Source organism: Sipha flava, unplaced genomic scaffold (assembly GCF_003268045.1).
Source record: "Sipha flava isolate LNK unplaced genomic scaffold, YSA_version1 292_pilon_pilon, whole genome shotgun sequence".
In the NCBI taxonomy this organism is placed as follows: Eukaryota; Metazoa; Arthropoda; class Insecta; order Hemiptera; family Aphididae; genus Sipha; species Sipha flava.
In genome coordinates this window covers 462003-483121 of record NW_020272962.1, presented here as the reverse complement: position 1 = coordinate 483121, position 21119 = coordinate 462003, and the positions used below count along the sequence as shown (strand labels likewise).

Here is a 21119-nt window from a genome sequence, read left to right as displayed (position 1 = left end):
CGAAAAAAAAAGACATTTAATATTTGGGAAAATCGAAAATATCATGTGCTTATAAACATCTAAAATGTAATTAAATTTCATTTTGTGACATCAGTTTTTATACTTTTGGCTATAAAGAAAATCTAATAAACAATCATATATTTTATTTTTAGGTCTAAAAGTCTGAAGTGTAAATTTTGAAAGTTTTATGAATTTTACACTAAAAATATGTACAAAGTGAATTTTCATGATTTTTATCGTTTTGTATTCAATATTCAAACACTCGTAAATTATTTCTGTATGATGAAGTTCATTTTTTTTTTTTTTTGTTAATCAGTAATAGATATGTATGAGAAACTGTGTATTAAATGTTCAAAACTTTTTTGACTAATAAAAATGTTATTTTATATATTTTTTGAAAAAATGTACGAAAACATAAAATTTCTCATTATCAATACATAGTCCAAAAATATCTTTTGAAAATTGTACCATTTATTGTTAACGATAATATAATCTTTCAGTAAAAATTTTTTACGATTAGTGATTTTGGAGTTTTTACAAAACAAAAATTTGTTTTTGTCAACAACCGGTTTATAAGTAATGTCGTTTTTTTATAACTTAACGACAGTTTTTGTAATTTTTAAAAAAAATATGTAGAAAATTTGCAATGGCAAAGTACCAGCTAGAAAATATTTTCTATTTCAAATATATCTTTCAATTATGATGATCCGAGTGGTTCTTCGTTGTGTACACACACCAAAAAATGTAAATAATACGTAATAAAATAATACAAGGCGGTGAATTGTAGTGGTGGGAATGTGAATTTAGGTTATAATTCAAGTTCATTGTAGTTTTTTCTTCGTTTTTCTTAATTAAATACTATAATAATAACAAAATTATGTGGTAAAAGATATAAGCCAACTTAGTCAGTGGCGTTACTATACTGTGCTGTTTAAACTTTGTTTTGCACCAATTCAAGTGAAACGGACGGAGAGTAAGGAAGTTCATAAAAGGAAATTCGAGGTTCACCCTCTTCGAAATTTGCATAACTGGATCTCGTTAATATATAAATATATATTTATTCTGTATGATTGAGTTCAATACGACGAGATTGGTGCGAGTGTAATCAAAAGAAAGTATACAAGGCCGTCCCAAGGGAAAGGTGAATAAAGCTTTCATGCATAGTTCCCGTACTTAGTTCGGAATTTACAGCCTCCGCGTTTTCATGAATAATTTTCAGATGATGAATTGTTTCCGATCACCAAAGACTACAAGCAAAATAACTGTTAAGAGAAATGAAAATGTTTGATGAAGTTCTAGTAGAACAACTTTTAATTCTGCTAGCGAAGAAAATTTTAAAAATTAGTATTTTTTCCAATTCTTGACCAAGGAATTTCTTCTTTAAATAGATTATTTAAGCGATTTGATGTTTATTAAAGTTTTTTTATTTGATATTGGAAGTATTCCTGAAATTAATAAAATGAATAAAGAAGATTTGACGAAGCATTTTATGAATCTTCAGATATTATAACTAGTGGGTGAAACTAATATTAGACTTTATATTTTTTAACAGATACTTTAATAAAAATTGCCTTAAGAAACTTTGAAGAAATAAAATTTATCTATACAAGTTCATACATTTATTGTTAATCAAGATATAGAAATAACAGTGACATTGATAGATTGGAGGTGATGGAAGATAAAAATTGTTTTTTTTTTTTTTAAAAGGCCACGAAAAAAATATTTTCCTTAGGCCTTTTTAAGTATAAGGACGACCCTGTACTTTTTATAAATAATGCAGCATAGTGTGAAGAATGATTAAATCGGTACCTAATTTCAAAGTGGAAGTGAAAGGAACCAATAGTTTGTATTTAAACGGACGTTTATTAATTTAAGAACGTTGATCTTCAAGTTCGTTATATTTTGATGTAATGGCGATGTGATAACGTATTCGGATTGAAATTCCAAGTATTACAATATCGATTCAATAATTATGTAATCTATTCGATAGTGGAAGTAACTGTATATTTAAAACTCAACACATTCGGTCGCTTTCATTAGACGTTCGACGACTCGGCGGATTCGATGTTAAAAACATTATTATCCGTACCCGACCCTCTAAATCAAGGGACGACAACCTTTTCGAAGGAAAGGAAGGAAAGAGCTACTTTTTTTAAAAATAAATTCCAAAATTAAAAAAGAGCTCTAAAAAAGCTCTAAAGAGCCGTTCAGGTTAAGCAATCTTTTTTACTATCCTAATTAGCCGCAAGTTGCCGACTTCTGCTCTAGATGGATGTCATTCGGTCATCGAAGCTCGCAGAAATTTCATAACCTCAGGGTTAAAACATTGTACGTTGAAAATTGTTGTTTTATCCCTTCTCGTACCTACTCGTATCCAACAAAACTGGAACCCGAAATCGCGAAACAGGCATCATTCATCATTTTAAATCGCGAATAAATGGGAATGAGTTCACACAGCAACTAAACGCTGTCGCGACCGCGGTAGCTGACGATTTTTATTTTGACCGATCAGCAATTGAAAACTCACCGCTAAGTTGTTTGAAATTAACTTTAATTACACGATCAGGAATTTTGTGGTCGAGAGAAAAATAAACCACTTCGGCTTTTAGGCTTTACCGAATAAATGCAAGAAAAACGTTATGTACTTATGTTACGTTGTACCGTTTAAATAAATCTCGGAAATCGTAACTCGTCTACTGAGCTACAAGACATCATAGAGTGTTTGTGAAAATGTAAAAAATCTTTCGATTCAAGAAACGGCACTGACTTGTGCCGACACTCGAAGATAAAAAATTAAAAAAAAAAAAAAAACGAAATAAGTAAAAAACAAGTTGCGTATGTGCCTAATATACATACACGTACGTACGTACACGCGCACACTTATATATACACAAATATATTGTGTACACACTCGCGCAAATGTATATCTACGAGACGTATGTGTGTATGTAATATCCACAAGGATCCGGTACGGGGCGGATAAGAGGTCGTCTTATCTATCGGCGACGTCGGTGCGGCGCTTCGGTTCGGTGTTCGGTCACGCCAGCGATACGGCAGTTGTACGCGACACGACGACGACAATTGTTTACCGACAAACGCACTGCCGTGGATGGGTCCTCGGTCGAAGTGAGAAATATCCGCGGCAACATATCGCCGTATTCAAACGACCATCGGCCGTCGATCGTTAGGTTCCGGACCATCGTATCGTCCGCATCGCTTCTCCCGACCGTCCGGTGATCCTCGAACGGCCCTGGCGACATGTACCACGTGCACCACGAGCACGACGTCCTCGCCGTCGGCGACCCGATGGTATTGCAGCACCATCACGTGCACCAGGACCATCACGGTGGTGGTGGCAGTGGCAGCGGTGGTGGCGGTTGCGTCACGTTCATGCCGGTCGTCGACCAACAGCAGCAGCACCAGCAACAACAGCAACAGCAACAACAACATCATCTGCAGCACCAACATCACCATCATTTGCAGCAGCACCACCTGGACCAGCAGCACCAAGACGGAATGCATCTGCAGCAACAGCAACCACCGCAACAACAGCAACACCATCACGAGGCCAACAATCCGGGCATCGGAGGTGGTGCCGCGGTCCCTTTCCAGGAGCCGGTTGGCGGCGGCGGCAGTGGCGGCGGTGGCGGAACTCAGACGGCCGGAGCGTACGAGACCAGCTGTTGGCAGATACTGCCGCCCGACTATCCGTACGACGACGACCTGCGGTACGACAGGTAAGAGCGTTTTGTTTTCGATAATTTTACGTGTAGACATCAGTAGATACTGAAGTGGCCGTAGGTAGTCGTAACGAGCGCGGATCGAATCCGTGCCGAGGGAACGTTAAATGTTTTATCCTATTTCGACGGTCGTAAGAAAAAAAAAAAGCCCTCGTCACCACGATGTGTGCGTTCGACTAGTCGGTACGACTCGAATCTTGGCGGACGGATCGAAATGTTCGAGTGTGTCGTAAGCGGATTGACCTGAAGCTGTTTATCGGAAAGCGTTGTAGTTCGCAAAAAGCTGTATACCGCCCGACGTGCACGTTGTAATTCTCGTTTGTCCATCAATATCCGCATGGACATTACGTCGTTTTCAGTCACGAAATACCGAAATATCCGTACCGAACGAATTATTGGTAACGCGTATTTCCCCGTATTTTATTGGCTTTGGGTACGACTAAGCGTAACGTGTCACGCTTGGCTTGTAAGATTATTTTTTGTCCCGCTTATAGCGAGTTACACGTGGCGAGATGAATTGATCGTTATGAATAGATCGCGCGTCGCATGCGATTTCGGTACATTGTCGTCAACCCGTTTAAGTCCGTTTAATATAGTTTATAGTTAGTGCCCTGTGTTTTCAGTGCTTTTAACGTTGCGTTTCAAATATTTTATTGATTTCCTCGATAATAAACACATATCATAATACGTTTGGTTTTTCTTTTAAATTAATCGATACCCTGGCAGCTCTGTAAATCGGATCTATTAAAAGAAATATATTTATTTATTTTCGTCCGTAGATTGGTGAGTTGGAACCCTTATAGTGTGGGTTATGCGACATTGATTTGTTACTAAACGCTCGTGTGGCTATCTGTCCAGAAACAAGTTATACGGGAATCAGCTTAACCACAACGCTTAAAGACAACTGTAGCTGATCAGTGACCACCACGTCCCTTGGAAAAAATAATATAATTACATTTATAATATAAAGCTTCTATAAGATCATCCTGTCGTTTATGCAATGTTGGAGTTACGTGCATGTGTAAACGATGGAGAGTTCAGAATATTAGTTTGGGAGGTGCATTTCTCTACTCCACACGTACGCTATTTTATTCTTTCATATATTTATATATGTGTTTTATGTATCTTTTTGGTCAAGCTTTCCATCTATAAAGATCATTTTTATACAATAAAATAAATGGCTACGAGGAAAAGAGATGGCATGGCCTCTTTTCCTCATCTGAAAGTTGATAGGTGTGCTTTCAGAAGAACTAAACAATTTACCTGGACACAATAATAACAGAAAAAAAACAAAGACATTTCATCAAGAATTCTATCAGGATATAAATGATTTTATGGACTCATAAAAATACTAAGACTACGATTTTTGTCGATAGAAATTAAGTAACAATTATATCTGAATATATAAAAATTTCGTGTCACGATGTATGTTCGCAATAATCTCCGAAACTACTGGACCGATTTTGATGAAATTTTTTACACCGTGTGTAATTTGGTCCAACTTAAAATATAGGATAGTTTTTTTTTCAAATTTTTTAATATTTTAAATATTTTAATTAACTTTTTAATAAATGTGTATAATTGCATGGTGTATTTCGGGTTTTCCCGTGACCGACCGCAAGTATTTATATAGCTATCTGTAATCTGACCTTTTTTCTATTGTGTATGTTTTATCGTCGTCGGCGTGTAGATATGAATTGTTCCGAGAATTATATAACTAACCTAACCTATGGTTTTTATCTCAATATTATTTTTTGCATTGCAATTATTTTAATAAATATATAGGATAGTTTTTATCTCAATATTATTTTTTGCATTGCAATTGTTGTAATGAAGAAAGTTATAGAATTTTCGAGAAATGTTCAAAGGTATAAAATGCGAAGTTCGGTACGACGTAAATTCAGAAAATATATATGTTGGTTTGTACTTAATTTCAACATTTAGATACTTTACCTATTACTTTTAAATTTTCTCATACATAATAACACTAATACATGGCCTACGAAAATGCCAAAAAAACCAACTAATACGCGGGCAACGCCGTGTCGGGACAGCTAGTAAAATATATATTTATATATATGCTATTAAATACTATTAGCTATATAACCTTTATACGCCCATTCGTCATTTATAAGGCAGAGGTTTGGCCATTAAAAAAGACTAAGGAAAGTTTTAAGGAACATTTTTGGGACCAATGAAGGACGAAGAAACGGGAAAGCGAAGAAAAAGGAAAAATTATGAATTGGAAAGGCTATTCCGAAAAGTTAATATATTAAGTCTAATCGAAAACCAGAAACTTCAGTGGACTGGACTTGTGTCGGGAAGTCAGAATGAACTAATACGAATGGTCATCGGACGAGTACCGTGTGTGTTGGGAGATCATCTGAGGTGATGTTCTAGCTATGTTGGTTTTCGCGTTTTAAGTGATCTTGCGAAGTATTGATATAACACTTGCGTAAATCAGTACCGTCGTGGCGACTTGTCTAGGAGATGAATATTACAAGCCCGAATGCATTTTTCTTAGTCATTTTGTTTCGTGTTGAGAGTTCATCCAAATTTTTTCACACGGCAAATTTTAACGTTCTAAACGAACGAGTTATCAACGTTTGCTGAAAATGCGATTGAAGTACAGTGACAAGATATTCTTACGCAGGTTCTGTATACTTGCTTGCATGCGTTTCTCACATGTGCGTGCAGTAAAATGGCTTCTATACTCAAACACACACACGCACACTCGTGTACACACATAAAGGAGCTGTTACGGAGGGACTTCATGACAAGAGACACTGGAAACCGAAAACTTGTTAAAGTCATTATGCATTGCGAGCTCGCGTTCGTTATAATAATATAATATTTTATTGCGCTGAGTGGTTGGCCCCTCGAAGTTTGCGTTTGTTATTGTTTTAACAATCCCCCTTGTACTGATTACCTACTCTGCACTAGCACACACTTTATGCTGAAAGTACATGAACGAGCGAAAACCAAGAAAAAAAAACAACATTAAATGGATATATATATATATATATAAGTTTTATATATGATAGGTATACGTTGATATATAAAATCATGTATAAAGAGTTTTTTGTATATACGTATATTTACGTACACTCCGAACGAGTAAGGCTGAAGGGCGTGAGAAAAACAGACAGCTGTGGCCTATGATTAAGCGAGCACAACCACGTGCCTGGTACAGGATTTTTACCTGTATACAGTTTGCGATGTGCGAAGATTGTCGTGATTAACGCGCCAAAAAAAAAACCTCAAATGTTCAAACGATTAATAAGCGAAAAAAATGCTCATAACTCAAAGCACTCGTGTGTACATTTATAAATCCGTGCAATGCCTTTAATGGTTGAATTGAGTGTAATGATTGTGATTCTACTGTATTATTGTTTATAGATAAATATTTATTTAACTGATATTTTATACTGAGTAAAAATTATGTTATAACCAAATATGAGTTTCAGAGGATTTCATAGTGTATTTATAATATTATTCGATGTAAAACTAAACGAGATAGCTACCGTGAATACAACATGATCTATTGAAAAAATGTTCTATTCCATTCTCCGTTATGTGATCAATTTCAAATTAAATTCGGAAAACGTTGAAACGTCAATTTTACGACTATTTTAGCAAACTCTCCATTTGTAGTATTTAAAAATAATGCCGATAAAAGCTGTGTGTACGTACCTACTACAATATTCTACGCGTATTTATTTAATAGTTTAACACACAAATCGACTTTGACCCATTTGTGAGACGTACACAACAATGTAGTCGATCAAATCTTAAGTAACGAAGTGGATCTAAGAAATAAATATATTCATTTACCGTAATTTACGGTCACGCCATACGTTTCAACTCATTTAATCATGTTATTACTTAAACTTCACTTAATTTTACAAATCGAATTATATTTTACAAACAAATAATGAAAACAAGTATAATGGTTATTAAAAAAAAATCGCGGGTAACGTTATTCATAAAATTTAATTTTTTGTTAATTGTTACTTTTTTCCAAATATTTTTAATAAATATTAAGTATTCCTTGTTTTATTGTATTTAATTATACAGTAAACCCCTCTCGTCCGTCCACAGACTAGAGTTAACGGTAACTAGTATGCCACTCCGGCTGATCCGACCACATTATTATTGATATAAATACCTAAAAAATATGTGCATTTGGATTTTCCAATTTATAGTATGTAGCTAGATATATTTATACAATTAATTGCCAGTTTACTATTTATCTATTTTTTATTTATTTTATTGTTTAATTATTTATATTTATTTAATTTAATATATGTATATAATTTAAAATAATAATATTATATAATATATTATAATAAATAAATCTGATAAAATATTCTATTCAAATATTTCTGTATATTCTGGTAATTCGACTTTTTTCGCGTTCCGACCACATCACCAGTCCCGACCACACCACTAGTCCCGAAGGTGACGGATTATAAGGGTTCAACTGTAATCATAATATATCATAATATATTATATTTATATAAAATACAAATTTTAAATCATATTTATCAAAAAAAAAAAAAAAAAAATAGTAAACTATTATCGTCTATTGATTTATTAATTTTCTTATTAATAATCAGTTGATTTTTTTTAGACAGTTTCATATTTTAATTTAATAATGTAGTCCATGATAAATAATATTGTAAAGGCACATATTACATTGATTTTCCAATCATTTTGCGTTAACAGTAGTACACGTTTCGTTGTAAAGTAACTTTGTAAATCGCGGAACTGAACGATGTACGTTTCCATGCGAGTGTAAAAACGATTCGTTTTTCGCAATAAATCATATTAAGTCCTCTTTGATCTTTTTACGAATCAAAAAATATATTATACGAATTACCTGTAACCAATTACCCACGTTTTTTCTTTCACGCGTGTGCGAGTATATAAATAAGATTAGTGGAAAAAAAACCTCGTATCGGTTCGTTTTCACCTGCTCCTCGTCGTGCGGAAGGCTGACGGGGTTAGACCCGTCAAATTACGAAAAAAAAACCAATCTTCATCGACCGGCTATCTAAACCTGTAATATTGTAGTCTGTATGCGATCGACCTACCCGTTTATGCGTATAAGTACGGTATGTACGTATATACCAGAACTTGTGCCACGTAGTACACGCGTGTGTATAAAAAATGTGTACACAAATGGGTGACGGGGTGAGCAGCATACGAACGGCAGGATAGGCGACGGCGGTGGGAAAACGTGGTAGGGGAAGGGTTGCATAATTAAGGGCAGATGAGCTTCGGTCGACGGGTCACGAAGGGAGCAGTCTAATTGCTCGGAACGAACGCAATTTGTCGGTATATTAAAACAAAATAATAATAAAAACCATATCGCTCGTCCATTAACGCTCGTCGGTTTCGAATCGCGCGCGCTCGCACTCAGCTACACCTACGCACGCGTACTGCCCCCGCGTACATATTGCCATCGAATAGGCGATGCGCTGGTAAAGGCTTTTCGACGCGACCATAACATAACGTGCACACAGATGGTTTGGTGTAGCCGTACACCCGTGTGCAGTTCCGTGACGAATGGTGAGTGGTCGGCGGGCAAATGGGACAATTACCCCGGGTGCCAAATTTTCCGGGATGACATTTATTGGCATTGTGTTCTTTCGATTGAACAAAACTAGGCATCTAAATAGTTATCCGTCGAAGTGTTCACTATGCAAACGAAAATAGCGTTTAGTCGAACGCGTACAAGTTAAATAAGTTACACGAACGTCTATTTTAATGCCATTAATTATACTCGCTGCGCCATCGCAGACGGAGTGCATAGATTCGTTCGGGTAGAGTGCTAACATAAGTGTTGGCAGCAAATGTCTACTGCGCTGGTTATTACTGACCAAAAGGTCTCAACAATATTCAAGTACTGAATTGGACGCACGTGTACCGTTGTAAGTCACGCATGTTTTTATTCATTTTTCGACTCGTTGGAGAGCTGTAAGTTTCGCCAAACCGTTTCAATCCTTCGTGGTCCGTTCACATTGCATGTCTCGGAAACGCGTTAAACCGTCTGAGGAAATGTACGGGAGTATACTGTACAAACGACTTATGCGGCACGGTCGTTTCAGGACCGTCGTTTTAAGGGTTTCGTTTGGTACGTCGGCTGCTGTGCATTTCTTAAGGAACACCGATACTGTGAACTCCGTTCGGTTTTGCATTGCAAGTAAACGGACGAACCGCAGCAGTAGCGACGCTGCGTAACCATACCCCAACCAGTCATAGGTGGATATTTGGTCACATCCGTGGGAGGGCTTAACATTTTTGTCTTATCCATTAGCGTGAACAGACATTTTTATACGCTTCAACCCACTTACTGGTGGCTACTTCTACTTTATTCTAGTTGAGGCACCAAATATATACAGGTAATAGGAACATAAAAATATAAAATATACAACTCATTTCCATTTTTTATTTTAACAGTACAAATCTATTCCTTTATTTTCTTTATTACTTACATACTATGGTTTTCTCCGATAACGATAGTCCGTAAATATTCCAGACCATTCTCGCATACCAACAAAATAAAATAAAAATTATAAACTTCAAACGTACGAATCGCGCATGTACCGGCAACATCGGTTCGCGATCGTTGACAATGCCCAGTGACGACGGGTTTGATGGCATGTTTGATCGGTTTTATTGCCCATTTGGCGCTCGAATTTTTCGTCTAATCGCCTCGCGCAGTGACGATTACGCGCTGTGTGACACTCGATTTAAGTGTTATTGCAGCGCGAACGACTCATTTGCGCTTCACGTTCACATCGGCTCCGCGCGGTGTGTAACGCCGTACAAGCATACACGTTTTGTGTTCATAAATGTCAATAAAATAACGCGACGCACGATACACGATGATTACTACCGGACAACAGACGAATCCCTAACGCGAAACATGACCAGAGCCGTCCTACTAGGAAGAAGGGTCTGCTGAGGCGAATTGATTCGGGAGGGGAGAATCCCTCCTCACAAAAATGTAGGAGTGTAGTAATAATAATAGTAATAATAAAAAAATACTAATCGAGTTTGCAACATTTTAGTAAATATAGTTTTCCAAATCTCGACTAATCAATGTCGTTTAAATGCGTCGATACAAGTAATTTACATTTTTAATAATTTCTTAACAATGCATTACCACCAGATACCACGTTTAATTAAAATTCAATATATTCCTAGATAATCTATAAACAGACGTAGAAAATAAGAACTAGGATGTTGGCGCGTCGAAACTTGCTCGGTAACGAGTTTCTACGTAAATTCGGATGAAGTGATGTTAATTTTTCACACCCCGGCAATAACCATAATAAGTTACCGGTTATAAAAATTTAGAAATTCATATGGCTGGATAAGAACGTAGCCTGTATAGTTACGCTTAAATATAAATTTTTATTCAATTAAATGTATTAATTTTTCGAAAAGAAAAATAGTGGGTAACGCCGAGTATTTCTAACCAATCTGGACTTTAAGGAGACTACTGGGGCAAAGGGTGCAATGGTCCCGTTGACCTTTCCCTGGTGATGGCCCTGAATATAATAGTAACACAGTTGTTGCGCATACGCCACCCCGCTCGCAAATTAGGTTCCGTACCGAATACGGGACGATATTATAAAATTGAAACCGTGTAAATCAGTGGTTCTTAACCTTTTTATAACCGTTTACATATTATGAAATTTTTCTCGAACCACTTGATCAGACAACTTTTTTTTGTTTACTTATCAAACAATTAAATGTAGGTAGATTATTTTACACGCATGGATACTTTTATTAGCAAAATTACAAAGTTATTAAAATATAAACATTTAACGAACATAAATTAAATGAAATATGTACAGTTATTGTTCAAATGAACCAAAAAATAATTAACATTATTAATACCGATACAATGAAATATATATAACGATTTTTTCGAGTACCGTCTACGAGCTTTCCGCGTACCACCACATAGGTTGACAACCACTGGTGTAAATAGTATGGAGGTAATACATTTTTTGAAAGCGCAAACACTGTTTTAATTATTATGTATACCCGACCGACAAATGACAATCGACAGATAAGACGAAAACGCGTTCAGCAACATTTAAAGCAGTATCGTGATCGGCACGCGTAAATTGGAGTACAAAAATTATTCACACGTATATTTATTAAAAAATGCACGTCAATAGTTATACGATCAATTTCCCTTATGACGAATATTATACGATTGTCGAACGTGTGCCTGTGTACAGATATTGTTATTTTTTTTTTTGTAGAACAGGTGCGTTTCATTGCGATATGAGTTTCACGTACGTTACCCACGCCCACACAAATCCTCTATTACGATCTATAGATATAGATCGATCACGCACATCATTCCTTAACGTATATATACGCAAAAGACGCGCATGTATATTATTATTTTCAGGACGTGCCGACTGCGAGATTAAACGTTTTCAGTATTTTGGCTTTTCATATTGTATCTGTGATGTAAGTACGCCTTGTGTATCCACGTACTATTGACTGACGCTCGATTCAGCCGATAATCGATTCGATCATCGGTACATTTTGTTCCTCATTGTTTACGAATAAAGTGAAATGTATTACAATACACAAGTGTAATAATAAATGAAAAAACTGTAGCAATGACGAATCACTGTTCGCAAACGCTGCCGAAAAGCTTTTCATTAGTTAATCGTTTTTTTACACATGTAATTAGTAAGGATAACATAATACGATTCTAGTCGACGCGTTTATGAAATAATAATGGTAATCACTTTTTTCTCGACCATTTTAAAACGTTGAACACACAAATAATAAAGTAACTCAATAAATAAGTAGGTATAATAAGGCGCATTATCCGTCGTTATTTGTATATAATATATCATTTGGTTATTTTAATAATAACGGGAAAATTTATATATATATATATAGAGAGAGAAATACTTAACAATCGTTACAACGAATTATTTTTTCTTTACTTTATTGTGAATTCTAATTCGTATACGTATGAAAGTTAAATATTTGTATAGTCGTCATCATTCCGTTATCTTAACGACTATACAAATGTTTAACTTTCTTACGTATACAAATTAGAATTCACAATAAAGCAAAGAAAAAATTAACCGTCGAAACGATTGTTAAGTACATATATTTTTTCCTTATTATTATAAATAAAGAAAAACTTTGAATGGATATATTTTTGTAGTTTTTCGGATGTCCGATGTGATGAACGGTTTCGTTGTATTTGTTAATAGCGGCTGTATATTATGAATGTGTGCATAGGTTGTCTGTCAAAACACCTGCAAAGGACATTTTATCGATTTTTATTGATCATTAGTAATTAGAACATTTCTTCTGAATACAACTTCGTCCTTACATTAAATAACACTTGTACTGTGTACTACAATAAACTATATTTAATATAATAATACACTCAAAGATGTTCAGTGTTCATGAATGAATTAAGTATATCAAATATGTATAAATGAATGTCATTGACTTTAAACATTATCTAATTATTTACTGATTGATACAATTAACATAAAAATTATAATTACTAGTGAATTTTAAACAATCGTTGTATATCATTGTAAATCACTCAAGACACGAAAATATATAAATACGTAGTCGAACATTATCCAGTCACAATAAGAAACTTGTCGAAAACAATAAAACTCCGTTTACCGTCTAACGATTAGAGGGGGTATGTACAATATAATATAACCATCAATCAATACTTATGAACCATCATAATGATGTCTAATAATTAGATAATTATCTACTCATCTCGGATAGATTTGAGTTTATAAACTTAATTTTAAGACAGTATTCGATTAATAGATAAATAAATTTAAATGCGTTTTTAAATAAATTTACATTTAAATTTGAATTATTATGATATTTGTTTGTTTTCTTAACTCGCATATTACACCATTACACTCCCCGTATTATTTTAAGTAACCGTATATAAACGGTAAACATCCCTGATTGTCGTTAGAATCATATTAAATAAAAGATAAATCACAACGTTTACGAAATTAACTTTATGCATTCCTTACATATTTATTTATTCTTTACAAAATGATTTTAATCTATTACGTAAATCTACAAAAAACATGCATGTATATGTACGTAAGGCTGCATTTGAATTGGGTCCCGAATTATTTTAGGTATACACTGGTTTCTAAATATTTGTTGGTAAGTACTACATTGTACTAACATTTTCCTTCCCATTTTAACAGACTTAGGACAGTCTACGATCTATTTAGATCACAGGTATAGTTTAAAATGTATTTATAGTTTTTTTTTTTTTTGTTTTTTAGTTTCTTTTCCATTCATTTTTATTTATATTATATAATGACTTTAACATTTTTAATATTTTTTTAATTTACCTCTATGGCTATAATTATAATATATAATAAGTATTTTTATATTTGATTTTTAACATTTTTAATATTTTTATCAACAAAATTGTATTAAATTATATTATAATAGAAAAGAAAATAAAAAAACAAAAAAACTATAAAAAACATTTGTAAGCATACCTGTGGTCTAAATAGATCATAGACACTCCTAAATCTGTTAAAATAGGAAGGAAAATGTTAGTATAATGTAGTACTTACCAAAAAATATTCAGAAACCAGTGTAATACCTAAAATAATTCAGGACCCAACTAGTGTAGTACCTATAAAAATGCGGGACCTAACCAGTACAATACTTGTGATTAGCCCCTAGTACTCGGGACCCAACTCGGATGCTCCGGTACGCAATACACTGTTTTACGGTATCAGAAACATTAAATCAAAAATCAATAATATTTGTGTATACATATCATAATATCCGGATGAAAAAAGGCTTGTTGAAAACATAGTTGAGTCCTCGAACGGCATTTTTTGATGCTACCATTCTTATTATTATTATTATTATTATTACTATTATCGCAGCGACGATGTTATATTTTTTATGGATCTCTCGACACGCACATGCAATATAATAATAGTAGTAATAATAATACTGTATATACACGCGCATATATACTAATATATTTATAAATTACTATGTAAATGCGTGTAAATGTTGTATATATACTTGTCGTTGTACACATGCGAACGAGTTCGAGGGGTTATTTGACGCTTCAATGACGTTCAGAGTACATCGGGCACTGTTAGACACTCATCGCTCGATACCTATTTAGTTTTGGAGAGGCTCTAGAGAAATGGTTATTCTTAATACAGAGGTGCAAACTAGTTTAAATTATAGGAGAGAGGGCAAAACAAAAGTATTCAATAGCAAAAAAAAAATAAAATGTTCGCTACGCTCGTACAAAACAAATTACGTATTTAGTGTATTCATGTAAGCTTATTATTATGCCTGGACCATCGATTATCGACCAATATCGCGCTCATCTACCAAATTAGGGGGGAGGGGCGAATGCCCTTCCTACTCCCTTAGATTTGCGCTTCTGTTTTTGTAGAATAATAGATAATACATGTGTATCATACGACGATTCTTTACTCAACCAATTGCACAACACTCGGTTGCTACTCTGCAATCTGCAGTGTCATTAAAATTGCACGATGAGCGTATTATTAAAGTTAATACGTTAATACTACGAACGCGTTTAGTATAAACAATTTGCAAAAATCTTATGATTTCCTACGTTTTCTTGTACGATTTTGATATGTATATGAAGCGTTTGAATAGATACCATAGCAAGTTTTTAAATCATTTTTATGTTTTTATTTATGTTATGAGATGTACTTTCATAGATGCGTAATTCGCATTGCTTCCGCGCATGACATTTAAAACGCACGCCAAGTTGTACCTATATTATTAATAATTATACATATACATAGTAAGTGCACGCAGTACGAGTATACAAAAGTATCCGATTTCATTACGTATATAATAATCGACTGTCTCCGATTTAACTTTAAATAATTTATAACCTCAATACCAACACATATGAGCTTTAATCATTATCTATATTCTACTGCAGTATTCCATATTATTAACAGTATTATAAACTCACATTATAATCTACAATACATACACGATTTAACTCAATATATATATATATATGCTATATTATAGACAGGTGTAGATTAAACTTCACGTTTGTTTTTTAAGTCTTAATACATTATGCGTACGTCAAGCTATAATGTAATTAATTTCGTTAGATACCAACATTATATTATATTGGTTAAAGACAATATTATTGTTGTAGAGATAAAAATACGTTAATGACGAATTGCGCTGTAAGATCTTAAATAAATAAAAAAAATAACCCGTCAGCGAAGAACCGTCATAGAAATGCAAATAACTTTAAGAGGTATTATGTTTTATGAATTCAATAGGTATACAATATTTTACACAGCTCCTGTATAATGGTGTAACTCCGTTACGGATATAGGATATGATGTTATTATGAATCACAAATATTAAACAGGTATTAAGAATTATTATTTGGGTGTATATTAATAAAATATAATATCTACCATCGATAATACGGATACCGATCAAGGACCATCGGTGAGGAAAGAATATAGGTATGGAACATTTTATATTATCATATTAATTGGTTCAGATGATGATAGTCGACACTGTACACGTGAAGGGTGCTCAATGGAAACTCGATTTGAAATGCAAATCAATCGAGACGTTTATCGTACTTGTATATTACACATTGTACGATCATTACATGTTTTATATTTACGTACCTACCGTACGTATTACAATACAGCAGAGTGATAATCGTTATTCCTTTTTTCGTATGCTGTTAGAAACCGTTATCAACCGTTATCAACCGTTATCAACCGTTATCGGTACACAAAACGTAGTAGTATCGAAAAGCCTACTCGCATCTGTCAACTTGAGATGGAAAAATTGTAACAGTCATCTGATATGATTTCGTATTGCACATTGTTTTATTATGTAATTTGATGTATAGTTAATTGTTCTTCGACGTATTATATTGGAGTTTTATACGGATGTGTGAAAATAACAATTGTTAAAAATGTCGTGATAAGTGACAGTAGACGCTTAATGATTCAAAACTCAGGGGACCGAATAGAGTGGTTCTGGCCAAAAACATTGGAATTGATAAGTGTTTACCGACGTCTGACACCTTATTATTTTCGATTCATCCAGCCGACATGCAAATATTTTCTTCGAACTATCGAGGGTTTGTGTACTTGTCTTGGATTTATATTTCAAACGATTTTCGAAACGAAACGTTCGCATGCAAAAGAACGTACTACCAGTCGTAGTTACCAGCCCTGCCGTGTGTCTGTGCACGTATTACACTGCGGTGACGTGTTCAGGACGGATTCAGGATGTATAGGATGTATACTGTTGTACGCAGGGGAAATTAAATAGTTCGAGTTTTCAAAAACGATTTCGAATCACCAAATTAATAGTCGAGTGCGTGGCGGTTTTCAAGGGGATTTCTACGCGAACAGTCATGTAGATCTCACGCGTGTTAAGGTTTTTCGATGATTTACTCTCGGACTTTTTAACGATGTCGACCAGTCCGAGTAGAAGAGATTTCACCGTGGACGTCAAAAAACATAACACGAAAACGTTGCAATAATTACCTGACACCGCTGGAATCGATACCAAACGCCGTTATAACGCGCACGCACTAACCTATTTTGTACACTCTCACAATATAATAATAATAATAATAATAATTATAGTTAATAACACGTAGTGTATATGCGCGCACGGTGGCAGTGGCGGTCGAAGTCGAACAACGGTTTTTAAGGGCGCGCGCGCACCGCCACCGCTTTCTACCCGCTTCCGCGGTGGCCACGCCCGCCGTCCAATCGCCGAGGCCGACCACTCCCCCCGCCTGGTTTTTCGCGCCCTCCCGACGATCGCCGACGGGGTCGCAGCAGTCGACTCCCGTTCAAGTGGGTTGATGCTCGTCAAAGACCAACCGACCGACCGATCCTCATCGTGTTTCGAGTGTCCGCCACGCGAGACCGTATCGTCCTCGTACTCACTACTGCGTACGTGTCTCTTTCTCTCTATCCGTCTCATTCTCCGCGTGCAATCAAATCTTCGGTCCGGCGCACGGTGATCACATCACACACGTTCATTCGATATTTTTACTTGTCCGTTCCAACCCGGCTGCTCTCGTTTATCCCGTCGTCGTCGTTGCCCGAGAACGCGCGTGTCCACGCTTACTTCTTGTACGCACCTTCCGAGTCGTACCGCTGTCATCATCGCGCTGTCGCGAGGCCCTCACCGTCCGACCGCGCGCCCGCACCCGTCGGCCGCCATGTCGGACAGCGAAAGCCCGAAGCCCGCGGACGAGGTGGTCCATCACCATCACCACCACCATCCGAGGATACCGCCGTCGCTGCTCGCTTGGTGCCCGACGATCATGCCGCCCTGGTGCTCGCTGCTACCGGCCGCCTGGTGCAATCCGGCCGCCCTCAGGTCAGCCTTCCCAGGGTCAGTATCATGCACGACATTTTTACCGTTTACCGACGGGACGTGCGTGCCATATCGGGTTTCGTGCGTCCTGACCGCTAATCCGACACCTGAAATGTACATGTCAATACGTCGTAGGCGTATAGTCAAATCAGGTGTTTTTAGAGAATTTAATTTCCTGCAACCGTGTACTATCTGCCAAGTTATTGCTCATTTACCAACTAGACGAATAATAAAATATCAATATACTTAAAAGCGCTGGTCTAATTCAGGCTGTTATTTATCGATTTGCTGCAATCGACTAATAAGTTTTTTTTAAAACCAATTCCGAAATTCGTACGTGATGCATAATAATTGTCGATTTCTATGGATTTTACTTATTATTTATTACTTCCGTGAGTGCTCCGTAGTAAATTGTAACTGTACCATTCGAGCCGTAAAACCGTAAGGTCCTTTTGGCCGCCGCCGTTAAAATGGTGTTCGTTGGCAGAACCGTCATTTAATATCGAATATCCATATTTTTCCACATTTATATATAGCGAACTTTTACAACACCCGTCTCGCGTTATTCAATATTATCAATAATGCCTACTATAATTACACACATTTTTATTCCATTTTTATACAACACCATTTGATGATGTTGATTATATATTCTTGTAAGTTATTACACGATAGCCAAGAGTTTTATTGGAATTTTAGACATGTATTTTAATATTTTTACAACTAAATGATAGAAATCCGTTCGGAAATCTATGATGTTCGTAGTAATTCGTTATCTATTTTATTAAATTAATTATAGTTTTTTGATGATTTTTGAAAATAACTATAAAATAACTATAAGCAATTAATTCTTAAAAAATACTAATTAATAATATAAGTAAATGTATATTTGGACGATATAAGTCTATAATCTTTGAGTACCTATTTAAAATAAGATTTAATTAACTGTGATTGAGTCACTCAATTCAAAAATGTTAAGATTTTAACAATAATGTTATAAAAGTAGTTTAAATAATTCGTCAAATCATGGAGTACATTATAAAATCAATATTATTATTTATAAACAATTTACATTCTCGTTAAACTTAAGTAGTGGTTCATCTTTCATGAAATAATTCACATATAGAGTTGTTCATAGAAGTGGCATCGAAGTCCTAAACAATTGGTTGGATGAAAAATATTTAAAAAAACCATACTATCTAAATATCAGCCCCAATAGCGTACCAGGAAAAGGGAGGGATTGTGGTTTCTACCCAAAAAGTATTGATGTTGAACTTTAATTTTGTAACTAAGCTTTCTTATGATTCGGCAGCCAAATTTCGGCTCAATATGAAGAGACCCAATCCTGAATTTTCAAAAGATGTGAGGTTAAAGCCTCACCTACTTATAGGGTTTTGTGTCACTCGTAGTAGTAAAATTAATGATATTTAATATAGTAAAAAATCGAATTAACAGTTTATTAATTAATCTACAATCGTGGGACTATAGTAATTAATAATAGCAGAAACCAAAATGGTGTTTAATTTTTTTATAAACACTCCAATTTTGTAAACACATTGAATATTGATATTTTCCTATACTTTATGAATTAGTGAGGAAGCTAAACTTAATTCATGCACATTATCGTAGAAATTATAATTTTATTTTATATTGTTTTTCAATTGTTCCATTTTTAATAATGCCTATTATTAAATAAAAAGATAACAATTTTTCTTTTTCCTCTCATTCTATTATTTCATTTAACATATTGAATCCGGTCATTTCATGTAGACAGATTTCAATTGATAACGTATTAATGTTCTCTGATGATTAAAGCAAATTATTTTAAACCCTAACAAATATTATCCGTTGGCTCCAATAAATATCTATATCGGACACATACTAAAAATGGATATCATGAAACGGGGCATCGAGTGGAAATTTGAGTAATTACGTTTGTAATTATTACAGTATGCGTTATTGATTATGTATTAAAGACCACGAAACGAGTGCTATGGGATTTTCAATATTAGTGATATGGAACATGTGCACATGTTCGTATGATGATTTTCTTAACGAACACCGACGAGATAAATTGTTGCACCGTTCGACATTAACCGTAGCCCTTACGATATGACGACTCGGAGCACTTGTGTAAATATTGAAATATTATATCCCTCGAAGCATTTAACGGTCGACTTCTGTAAAACGGTAGTCGATCGCTAGAACCACATACTGCATTAGGAGATTCGGTTAAGTGAGCAGTCGATGGAGCCGTACTCGTATATGTTAACGTATTATATTTTATTAATTCCCCGAGTACCGGTACAACGGCTGATGGTGTCGTTAAAATATTTGATTCAAAAACAGTGTCACGTATCACTACAGCGGGTCGGCGCCCGGTAAAGCGCGCAACGCGGTTTTTTTTTTGACGGCAGTACAATATTTAACATTACACGGACAGGAGACGAGAGAGTGCGTGGTGTATACAGTACGGTTGTAATTACAATAATAATCGAAAACTAGTACAATATAATAATAACATAGTAGTCTCCGGAGTCTACAAACGTCGCTGTACACACCAGAACATAATATAAACGTACAGTAATATCATCGACTGGGATTACTGTCGAAGAAATCGCGTCCGCGCGCGCGCACATAAACGGCGACGGCAAACGCGCGTAAAGTGTCTGCTGCGTACAAGTGTACAACATACATACGTGTTGTACACGATATATTTATGAATATATTGACACTCCTTATACGTGTACGCGTACCATATACGTGTATCGTTGTTGTATATGTTAGGTATGGACGAAATTTCGTCGACTGGAAATTTATGGCGAGGTTGAAATCCGTTTGGATTAAAAACGTGCCGGGATTAGGAGAAAAAAAAAACCGGTAACACCGTGACGATTTCAAATATTATATTATATTATCCGA

At 35.2% G+C, this 21119-nt stretch overlaps 1 protein-coding gene across 2 annotated transcripts in view; it reads left to right on the top strand.

The window, feature by feature from the left end:
- The first annotated feature begins 3033 nt into the window (after positions 1-3033).
- The window catches only part of LOC112685794 (homeobox protein vnd-like), a 30628-nt gene continuing 12542 nt past the window's right edge, over positions 3034-21119 (top strand). For both annotated transcript variants that reach the window (XM_025557792.1, XM_025557790.1), the window contains exon 1: positions 3034-3737. In XM_025557792.1, the coding sequence (XP_025413577.1) occupies positions 3259-3737 (479 nt within the window). In that variant the 5' untranslated portion in view covers positions 3034-3258. The remainder of the gene's footprint in view (positions 3738-21119) is intronic.